General features: G+C 43.1%; 2 protein-coding genes across 4 annotated transcripts in view; both read left to right on the top strand.

The window, feature by feature from the left end:
- LOC106603382 (neuroligin-3) overlaps positions 1-2,785 on the top strand; it is a 44,345-nt gene extending 41,560 nt beyond the window's left edge. For both annotated transcript variants that reach the window (XM_045717067.2, XM_082974584.1), the window contains one exon: positions 903-2,785. In XM_045717067.2, coding sequence (XP_045573023.1) covers positions 903-1,749 — 847 coding nt within the window. In that variant the 3' untranslated portion in view covers positions 1,750-2,785. The remainder of the gene's footprint in view (positions 1-902) is intronic.
- A 1,263-nt stretch (positions 2,786-4,048) lies between these two features.
- On the top strand, positions 4,049-9,956 carry LOC106603383 (myelin proteolipid protein). Of its 2 annotated transcripts, none has more exons than XM_014196994.3 (7): positions 4,049-4,235; positions 6,920-7,106; positions 7,341-7,497; positions 7,841-8,018; positions 8,138-8,211; positions 8,414-8,479; positions 8,968-9,956. In XM_014196994.3, exons 1-7 carry the CDS (start codon positions 4,232-4,234, stop codon positions 9,040-9,042), a joined length of 741 nt encoding a protein of 246 aa, XP_014052469.1. In that variant the 5' UTR covers positions 4,049-4,231; the 3' UTR covers positions 9,043-9,956. The 2 variants fall into 2 exon arrangements, with proteins under 2 accessions (XP_014052469.1, XP_014052468.1); XM_014196993.3 differs by lacking the exon at positions 4,049-4,235 and adding an exon at positions 6,217-6,533.
- The last annotated feature ends 1,201 nt before the right edge of the window (positions 9,957-11,157 follow it).

Genomic DNA, 11,157 nt, shown 5'->3' on the forward strand with positions numbered 1-11,157 from the left:
GCAGGGATGGGCAACTGGCAGGGTCTCAACTTACTGTTGAGAGTTAGAACAGCTGAATACACAAGGTCCAATTTCAAATTTTGGTTGTGCATCAATCACTGACAGTGCCTCAATTAGCCTGAGTCAGGATAATAAAAAAAAATTTGATTGGTAAATTAGTCTAGCCAGTTTCTAAACTTGTAGTAATCATGGTCGAATTACCGACCGGGGCCCCCCATTGATTTTGTTAATCACTCTCACTCAGATCTCATATTCAAAACTGCAAACATTTTTCTCCACCCTATAGCAAAATGTGTATAGTTGCAGGAAATTAACTGTAAAACTGCAATTTTTCTCCTCTGCCCCATGACAAAATGTGTAGAATTGCAGGAAATGTACTCTACAACCTAGTTTTTTTTCTCTCCACTGTCAACACGGGGGCTGCTAAAATGATTTTCTCACAAGGTGTTTTACATACAATTTCACTTCCGCGCCTCAAAATGCTAGGACCGGCTCTGACTGCATGTGTGGGTATGCAGAGCTACTGCGGCCCCTCAAGAAGAGTTCAGATTTTTTTTGTGGCCCCCACCCCTATCAAAGTTGCCCATCCCTGATGTAGGGAATGCTTAGCACTTGAAAAAAGACTGACATTATGTACATCAACCAGTCTTGTCAGCTTACAACTGGCCTTGACCAGCAAAACTTGCCTGTTGACATCTAGCCTCGCAAAGCTGCCGATCTCGCAAGCTTACATTAAACTCTGAATGGATATCCGTGCAGCGTTTAATGTAAGCTTGCGGGATCACCGGCTTTGCGAGGCTAGTTGACATCTCCCATAATGAAGCAATTGAAAGAATTACTTCTCTTTGTATGTTATCAATGATGCCCTATCTTTGACCCCCCTCTTCATTGCATGTCTACAGTGACCCCAACAAGCCAGTGCCCCAGGACACTAAGTTCATCCATACCAAGGCCAACCGCTTTGAGGAGGTGGCCTGGTCCAAGTACAACCCCCATGACCAGCTGTACCTGCACATCGGCCTGAAGCCTCGCATCCGCGACCACTACCGCGCCACCAAGGTAGCCTTCTGGAAGCACCTGGTGCCCCACCTGTATAACCTCCATGACATGTTCCATTATACCTCCACCACCACCAAGGTCCCGCCCCAGGACACCACCAACTCCAACGGCAAGAGAACCGGCACCACCAAGCGTCCGCCTGTCTCCACGGCCCACAGCAGTAACGCGGATGGGGAGGAGACGGGTCCTCTGATCGTGGCTAACCCCAGAGATTACTCCACTGAGCTGAGTGTCACCATCGCTGTGGGCGCCTCGCTGCTGTTCCTCAATGTGCTGGCCTTCGCCGCGCTCTACTACCGTAAGGACAAGCGCAGCCGGCAGGATGGTCACGGTGGCCCCAACCACGCCAGCCCCCAGCGGCAGAGCAACGGCAACGACGTGAGCCACACCACCACCGACGAGAGCCTGTCCCATCAGATGACCCAGTGCAGCCAGATGAACCAGTGTGACACCCTGCATGACCTCCACGACCTCCCTGACCTACACGACCCCCTGCACCTCTCCCCCAACATGGACTACACCCTGACCCTGCACCGCTCACCAGACGACATCCCCCTGATGACGCCAAACAACATCACAATGATCCCCAACTCCCTGATGGGCCTGCCCAACATGCACCCCTACAGCACCTTCCCAGCCGGGTACAACTCCACCGTCCTGCCCCACTCCCACTCCACCACCCGGGTCTAGACCTAGCCTGGGACAGAAGATATACAGACCACAGTCGACAGAGATTGTAGAGGTGAGCTGAGGGGCGAGCTGTGCTGTACATTCATTAATACAACGCAGTAGTTGGGTTGGGATGCGTGGGTAAGATAAACTCAAACTTATGTTCATACTGCAAGAGCCATGCAAAGCTTTTCCTGGTCAAAGGGTGCAGATATACTACTGCCTCCTCTCCTCATAGAGGGAGGTCTATAAGCACTGTCATTTTTTAAATCATCAAATTCAAGACTTTTGTGAGCTGGTTAAAATGAGAAAAGTGCTTTTTATTTCCCATTGTCTTTTGATGGTAACATTTTTGGGAACTTTCTCTTGTACGACCTCAGCATAATGTTTGTACAGTTGGATTTGTACGGGAAGCTTTTTTTCTTCCTATGATATCTGTTTTGATCTTCAACAATTCTGTGTGGAACAAGTGGCATCTGGACTCATCACTGACTGAAATAACATTTGTAAAAAGAAGAAAATCGGTGTTATTAAGCAATTTTATACATATTCCTCATGTTAAACTCAACTTAAAAGGGTATTTTTTACTGACTAATGAATTGCAGAAATACTATGTTACTGTGACTGTGATCATTTGAACCTTTACTACAACATTGATTACAATTTGTAGTAAAAGTATCACATTTATCCAATAATATTTCTATTTGAATATGAACAATATATCACCCCTATATACAGTATGTGCGTGCGTGCGTGCGCGTTTACACTCTGAAGTGTAATGTAAAGCTGTAAATTGTTAAGAAATTTGTTTGACATTTTGTTTGACGTATTGGCTTTCATCATAGTGTTGTACTCCAATCTATGGTCGTCTGTCTAAGTACCTTTGTTCATTTTCAGTTAACTGTGTCTTATTTTGCTGAACACATTGTGGGAATACAACTTCTGCTTTATTATAAAAAGATAATAGCTTAAGATGGCGCATACTCTAACCAACTGATATGATTCCATTGGCTTGGCTTGTTTGTACAAAATAAACTTAGACCAGCACTTTTTTAAATTGTTTGTTTGTTTATATGAATATAAAGGTATTGACATAGTTTATACAAACATTTTCAGACTAAGCAAGCTGAATTTCCCCCATGCGCTTCATCCCATTTACACAAAACATAGATTTTGGAGCATAAAATGTTTTCAAGCATTACTAGAAGAGGCTCTTTTGAATGTAATGGGCACACTTCACAGTGTTATTCTGGGAGAATACACATCCCTCTGAGAATTATTACCTGGCTTTCCTTGATACAATCATAGATCAATATCAATGGGCTTATTTTTAAAGATTTGTTTGGAACGGTGTGGTCGTCTTGTCAAAATACATCATCTTTATAATGAGTCAGATGTGGCTAGATGGCCAATCTTATTCAATTGTATTACATACAGAATCAACAGGATTTTTCAACCGCAAACAAAGAAAAACATTCATCTTAGATGTTGGGCATCGGCAGGGCAATACTCCATTTTGACTGGGCCCAGTGGAGATCAGATGTTATTATGCTACATTTGTAACTATATGATGGTCATGGGCTGTAAAGGAGGAAAGCCAAGGAAGATAAGAGGGTACAGGCACACTCCCAAAAGACAGTGTGTTGTTTGCTCCTGCTGCACACTGGGAACATTGTAAGGAGTGGGCTTTGACATCAACTGGGTCAGTGATGAAGGGAGAGCAGCAGCTGGACCCAGCCCTCAATGTCCCCTTGTTAGTCTACTTCCTCAATGTCAGTCCAGTGGCATTTCCATGGCCTGCTTTTTGTTTTGCTCCTTTGTCTGTATATTCTTCATATCTCTGTTTTCTGAAGAGTTAAACACACCCACCAGCCAGCGTCTGCTTTAACTGACCATATGGTGTCCTTTACGTGCCTCAGACAGGCAGCACCCAGACTATGCAGACCATGAATAGCTTGGCCAATGAGAGAGAATGAGCTGGCCATGCAGCGGCCCACAAACTGAATAAGTTTCCAACAGGCATCCAGCACACATGATGATCAAGCTTACAGTGGGGTCTGAAATTATTGACACCCTTGATAAAGATGAGCAATAATGACTGTATAAAATAAATAATTCAAATACTGAGCTATATTGTATGCTCAAAAACATTGGGAAATGATATATTATACTAATACAATTGCTCAGAGACTCTTTGTGTTTTGTGTGAACTTGGTATGCATGAGAGTGATTTGAAATGCAAGTGTAAACTCATTAGGGTCTTTGACCCCTGCACTGTCCCTAATGTTGAACCCAGGGCTGTATTAGTGATGGTCGGTGGCTGAAAAGGGACTTTGTGTCTTTAAGATCTGGCTCTGTGAGCTGGTGGTCTGTCTATTGTTGGTTAGACAAAAGCGCAAGTCAGATTCATATAGGAGTGGTGGGGAATAACTTCTCATATCCTCATATCACAGTCACAAAGCCGCCAAGCTAAACCTCAATAACCCCATACTTCTCTCTGAACATGGGTAAGTGGTCATCTAATGAGTCTTTTCATGTTTTCTATTAATATCTTAAAAGTTAAAGTCTGTGGAATATGATTAATCTACTTTTGAAATATAATTTTTCTGAAGTTTGTGTTCCTTCTCTGGTGAATAATATGAAGCCTTCATTAATATTGTGACAATTACTGGTTTTATTGCAAGTTGATTGTATTATGATTGTCTGATAACATTATGATGTCCACTTGTGGGTACCTTATTCATATTAGAACACAACATTGGAAGCGCAGGCAGGATTGATAAAATTTGATTCCAGGTAACACATTAGATAAAGGAATACATGTGTTTTATTACTAGTATTGTAATCTAAACAGTCAGTTTTGATCAGCCAAGCTTATTGATACTCGTTACTCTTCATTTTAATTGACATTTCTTGAACATAAAACATGTTATTCAAATAAATTCAATATAATCATATATCAATTATGTTCAAATGTTAATCAAACCACCTCTCTCACACAGCTTATATCTGTTCAAATGTTAATCAAACCACCTCTCTCACACAGCTTATATCTGTTCAAATGGTAATCAAACCATCTCTCTCACACAGCTTATATCTGTTCAAATGTTAATCAAACCACCTCTCTCACACAGCTTATATCTGTTCAAATGGTAATCAAACCACCTCTCTCACACAGCTTATATCTGTTCAAATGGTAATCAAACCACCTCTCTCACACAGCTTATATCTGTTCAAATGTTAATCAAACCACCTCTCTCACACAGCTTATATCTGTTCAAATGTTAATCAAACCACCTCTCTCACACAGCTTATATCTGTTCAAATGGTAATCAAACCACCTCTCTCACACAGCTTATATCTGTTCAAATGTTAATCAAACCACCTCTCTCACACAGCTTATATCTGTGAAACATTTTCTGAAAGGTGGCTTGAACTAATTAGGGTTCAGATAGACAGATGACCAGCGCAGGCAGCACAGAGGTCATGCAAGGTCGATCGTGTCAAAGGCTCTCACACTCCCACACTGTGCAGGGCATAATTAGCAAATTTGCATGAAATCCTTTGTTACACGCCTTCCATCTGACTCTGGAGCCGTTTTATCCGGCTATTCTTCCATCACTACTATTCCTTAAAAAAAAGACTTTCTCTGCCCTAAAGTTAATTCACATTTAGTATGCCGTAAAGACTTGGTTTGGTATGATCCTTCAATGCATTCTGGTAATATCTGTGCTGTGATTTTATTCATGGGTTATCATGGCACATTTGTCATTCTAACTGGCGTTTTAGAGCCCAGCTGAAGAGGGGGTGTCTGTAGTCTGGTTTCCAGAGACTCAAACAACCTCCAAGCTGTTGCTGTTTTTATTTAAATGGCAGTTTGTTTCATTTATATCCTCTGTTCATTCCTACCCACTAAAATCACACAAACCTTAAGATTACAGGAACATTTAGTCTGTGTGGAACATTTGCCACAGCTCAGTCATTTATTATGTATGATCATGACACTGTGTGCCCTTCCCGAATGGGGTTTAATGAGCAACATGGTTGTTGTTGTGAAGATATTTCAGTTCCCGCTCCCATTTATTGTGCTTCCTCCCACCCTTGAACACTTGAACTGCAGACCCCACCCCCTGCTGACATAGAAACTCATTCAGTGCCATGGTACCAGTCCCAGCCAGCTGTAGCCGTAGGCTGGCCTGGGCGCATAGTACTGACATTGCCAGTGATACTGTGAGAATCCCGGTGGTGGAGAAACTCCCCTGACCCCCGCCACACCCGCGCAGTTGCTCATGGCTTGTTTATTAGATTGTTGGTGTGTGTGGTGGTGCTAGTGTGGTCTTTGTTTGTTTGACATCGCTGGCCTTTGTTCTCCTCCACTCCCAGCTAAGACAAAGGGCATTGTGTCTCCCGCCACAAAGACAGGCTCTCTCTCAAGGCCCCTGGAACCCATCCTTCAGTGCCCTCTCCTTTCTCTCCTCTCTCTCCTCTCTCTCCCTTCCCTCCTCTCTCTCCTCTCTCTCCCTTCCTTCCTCTCCTGGTGTCGCCTGTGGTGGACGGCGGTTGGTGGTGAAAGAGGGCTGAACTCTGGAGAGTAGAGGGGCTGAGCTGTGAGGCGTTGGCTGGAGCTGAGGAGCTTTTACACACGGATGAAACCATTGCAGACAGAGCAGTTTTTTGGTTAAAATATCCTGCAGCTGAGCCTTTAGCATCACTGGTTTATAAACTCTTTGCTTGTTGTTGAGGAGAACAAGATCAAAAGGAACAGATGTTTCCGGTCAGACAGCCTTGGCTTTGCAAAGCCCTAGGTGCATCTCTTTCTCTGATTCCTATACCAATACAGCCATTAACAGTCTGGATGTTTGTTATCTGCTTCCCCAGCACAGCTTACATTGGAGGGAGTGTATGAGAATGCTGTGAAGTCAGTGGCGGCTGGTTTTGAATTTAACATTGTTTGATTGGATACACTGCACTTGGTTTTGCTGTTGTTTTTCGCTGTAATTTTTCTGTTGCTTTCATGCCTGTTGATGGAAGTTGATGGTGGCTGTTGTTGGATTTTTGGCAGAAGCAGTGGAGTCTTTCTGTTTAACAGCTCCCCAAGCAGGGTGACTGAGAGATGTCTGGACTGTGTCGTAGATGTGCTGTGTGTTGGTGTGTGCCGCCAGTGTGTTGATGTATTATGCCCCCTCACCAGGTTGTTATGATTGCTGTATCCGATGCCTGGGGGCAGTGCCCTACCCCTCCCTGGTTGCCACTCTGCTCTGCTTCACCGGCATGGCACTGTTCTGTGGCTGCGGGCACGAGGCACTGGCCAACACCGAGGTGCTCGTCGAGACTTACTTCACTCGTAACATACAAGACTATGTTATCCTGGCCTCGTTGTGAGTGACTCTTTAAAACTTTTCTGTTTAAGTGCAATAACCTAATTTAATTGTTTGTATTTATAGATAGGTTGTGCAAATCAAGCAACAGAAATGTAAAGGCTCTTGCAGCAGTAGTAGTAGTATTGGTAACTCTTCCTTAAGATGGGTTAAGAGAGAACACCTCTCAACAGCACCTTTTGTCACCATGGAATCTCTGACCTTTCCTTATTATGACCTTTCCTTGTCTCCCAGTATCAAGTACTTCCAGTACGTGATCTATGGCCTGGCCTCTTTCTTCTTCCTCTACTGCATCCTGCTGCTGGCTGAGGGATTCTACACCACCAGCGCCGTCAAGCAGACCTTCGGAGAGTTCCGGAGCACCAGATGTGGCCGCTGCCTTAGTCTGACGGTGAGGAAGGGGGTAGAGCGAGAGGGAATGACATCACCTCATTCTTAGGTTGCTAAAGGAATATTGACACTATAGCCTACTGACTGTACTCTAGCTTGTAATCTACCCACTGGTTGAGAAACAATCCATAAACAATTTATAGATAATTATCCTTAAGTTAATTATCCATGAATCCCTGTTGTATTGCTTCAGGGATATTAGGCTCATGTTAGAGTATTTACCCTCTATAGTGTTGTATGGCTGCAGTAATGAAGCCTTATAGGATATGTTGTGTCACATCCTGTATCCCCCCTGGAGTTTGACCAATAACTTCCTGTGACCTGCTCTGCTTGCTGCTCCACAGTTCATCATTGTGACATACGTCCTGGCAGTGATCTGGCTGGCGGTGTTTGCCTTCACAGCCATACCCGTCTTCTTCTTCTTTAATATGGCACAGACCTGCCACACCATCAACATCCTGGCTGAGACGACACCCAGCATCAACCAGCACGGCTGGGTCTGCATGGATGCTCGGCAGTATGGTACGTTTAGCTTATGATTGAGCTAGCTGGGCCACCTTATGTTAGTCTTTTTTATTTCTTTTTTACATTTAAAATGTACAGTATTTAATTTCACATTAATGAGACAAGCTTCTTGTTAGGTCTGCTGCCTTGGAATGCAATGCCAGGGAAAGCTTGTGGAATGACCTTGGCATCCATTTGCAAAACAAAAGAGGTGAGTTGCTGTTCGCGTTGTCTTAAAACTCCTTTGAAATAATTAGTGTGTTTCTGGGTTATGTAACCTTTCACAAATCCATAAAACACACAGCTAAATTATTATTCTGAATAGCAATTAATGTACAATGCATGCACTATTTAAGGAACCTTTTTATGAAGTCTACCAGGAATATTTGCTCATATTTTGTTTGTCTCTGCAGTTCTTCGTCACCTATGACCTGTACATCGCTGCCTTTGCTGGTGCAGGGATCGCTCTCTTGGCTCTGGTGAGTAAGAATGTCCACCCAGACTGATGAGTCTATGGGGTTTGTCTTGGTTTAGGTTCAGAGTATGACTTGATTTTGCAGCTCCAACTGGGTTAGTTTTAGGGGTTCATTTTAAGGCTTTTGGCAGAGAAAAATACAATTCAGAGAAATAGAACAATCTTATCATACTGTCCATCAGCACAGTAAATATTTATTGATTTTCAACAATGATTAAGGTGACAAGACCAGCTAGGTCGTAATAGAAAAGCGAACCAATCCCTAGAGAACTGAGTCAGAGTATACTATAGGCCTACTGTAGGGGCACCTAAGCGAGTGATAAATGTGTGCACAAAAAACGAGATCATCTTGTGATGCCCTATAGGCTATTGAATAATTGATGTCGTCTGAATGCAGCTGCACTTTTGTGAAAACCTTTTTTTAAATGTTTTAAAACAATTTTCTCTTTTGTCCCGCTCTCCTTCTTGCTCTCCATCTTTCTCTATCTTTAGTTTCTGTATGTGGTAGCTACCACCTATAACTATGCAGTGCTGCGGTTCCTGGGCAGAAAAGGTCTGCGCTGTTAAAAACGGTGCCCTGTCACATCTCCATCCGCCCATAGACTGGGCCTGAGGAGAGCCGTTACACATCACACTACTGAACATTCATCCATCCCCTCAGACCCACCTGCAGCCTATATCCCCTACCTACTGCTGGCTGCTTCCCTGGAGGGCTCCGCTAACTGACACATGGTTCATATTGACCATCTGATGTATCACTTCAACAACAGTCTAAGAGATGAATAGAACTCCTGGTCATCATAACTTCGTGCCCCTCCCATCCTCCTGCTCACCAGTCTTATCCCCTCGGTTCTCAGTCCAGGAAGATGACTCTCTGATGTCTGTTGCTCTTCTTTTTTTTTTTTACATTGGATGTAGCGTCTCTGGTTTTGGTTTGCAATTATACTTTTTTTGCTTTTATAAAGTGTCCCTGACATGATTGTCAGATTGTGTTATGTGGACTCCATTCAGCCCTCTAAATCTGAGTGACTGAAAGAGATGACTGCTTTTCATGCTTATCAGAACTAAGAATTACACCCCAGCCCCCTCGCTTACTGATATCTATATAGATTGTGAACATGATCTAGCTGCTTTTGCTTTAGATTGTGTATGTAAATGAGCTGTCCGTTACTGTAACCAAAGCAAACAGCTGAATGTGCCAAAGTGCTGTACATTCAAGTGAAATGTGGGAGTCTCTCCTGTCAAAGGACTTATGGCATCTTTTTTGCACTCACTCTTGATGTATAAGTATCTATTGTTTGTCCTTTTAAATGATTACTGTGTGGCGGGTGAAAGGAAACCCAATTCTATGGAGGTGCTAAAGTTAAGATACCTAGTTTTCTTTCTCCACATGTATTAATGCTCTCTGCTTTTAAACCATAGGGTTGCTGTGTTGAATTGAATGGAACAATTAAACTTAATCAAAGCCATTTTAAACCCAAGGTATTATAATATTGTGCTTCATTTCATTGTCATTGTAAAACAAAACTTCCAGTGAGGTTGTCCATATGGGTAATATAATGCACAGCAATAAGTGGGGTATAATGTTATTCATATTTTATTCACAGTTCAAATATGTTGACATAAATGATGGAAACTGTCATAAACCATTTACATATGTTTTTGTTATTACAGATATACAATGAGTGTACAAAACATTAGGAAAACCTTCCTAATATTAAGTTGCCCTCAGAACAGCCTCAATTTGTTGGGGCATGGACTACAAGGTGTCAAGCATTCCACAGGGATGATGGCCCAACTTGACTCCAATGCTTCCCACAGTTGTGTCAAGTTGCCCATTTCCTTTGGGTGGTGTACCATTCTTGATACACACAGGAAACTATTGAGCGTGAAAAACTCAACAGTATTGAAGTTCTTGACACACTCAAACCGGTGCACCTGGCACTTACCATACCTCGTTCAAAGGCACTTCAATCTTTTGTCTTTCCCATTCACCTTCTGAATGGCACACAATCCATGTCTCAAGACTTGTAAAATTCGTTCTTTAACCCGTCTCCTCCCCTTTATCTACACTGATTAACAAAATAATACATTCAGTGTCAGCGAAGAAAACAAGAACTGGCGATAACTTAGGAAATATAACGCATACAAAAAACCTTCAAACACAAAGTTAGCAAGTAATGTGTCAGAATGGTTGTTTTGGTGACCATGTTCCAGGGATGACGTCGTTGTGCCCTGTGTTCCAAGGTGATGAGAAGTCCTGGGGCCTACATGGTTTTAGTAAAGCAGCCATCACAGTGGATCACTCTCCCATGCAGAAACATGGCGGTCATCACGTCCCTCAAGGCCTTACTGCACACCCCGCACTGGAAAAAGGAACTGTTCCGCTTGAGAGAGTGAGCGAGTGTATGTATGTATACACTTGGGCTCCTGAGTGGCGCAGCAGTCTAAGGCACTGCATCTCAGTGCTAGAGGCGTCACTACAGACCCTGGTTTGATTCCAGGCTATGTCACAACCGCCCGTGATTAGGAGTCCCATATGGCGGTGCACAATTGGCAGGGTTGACCGTCATTGTAAATAAGAATTTGTTCTTAACTGACTTGCCTAGTTAAGTTATTTCATACATTTGTAATTTTTATTTAACCCAATGAGTCCCACTATCAAGCTGGCTTGATTTCAGA

Source organism: Salmo salar, chromosome 04 (genome assembly GCF_965601325.2).
Source record: "Salmo salar chromosome 04, fSalSal1, whole genome shotgun sequence".
NCBI classification, from domain to species: domain Eukaryota; kingdom Metazoa; phylum Chordata; class Actinopteri; order Salmoniformes; family Salmonidae; genus Salmo; species Salmo salar.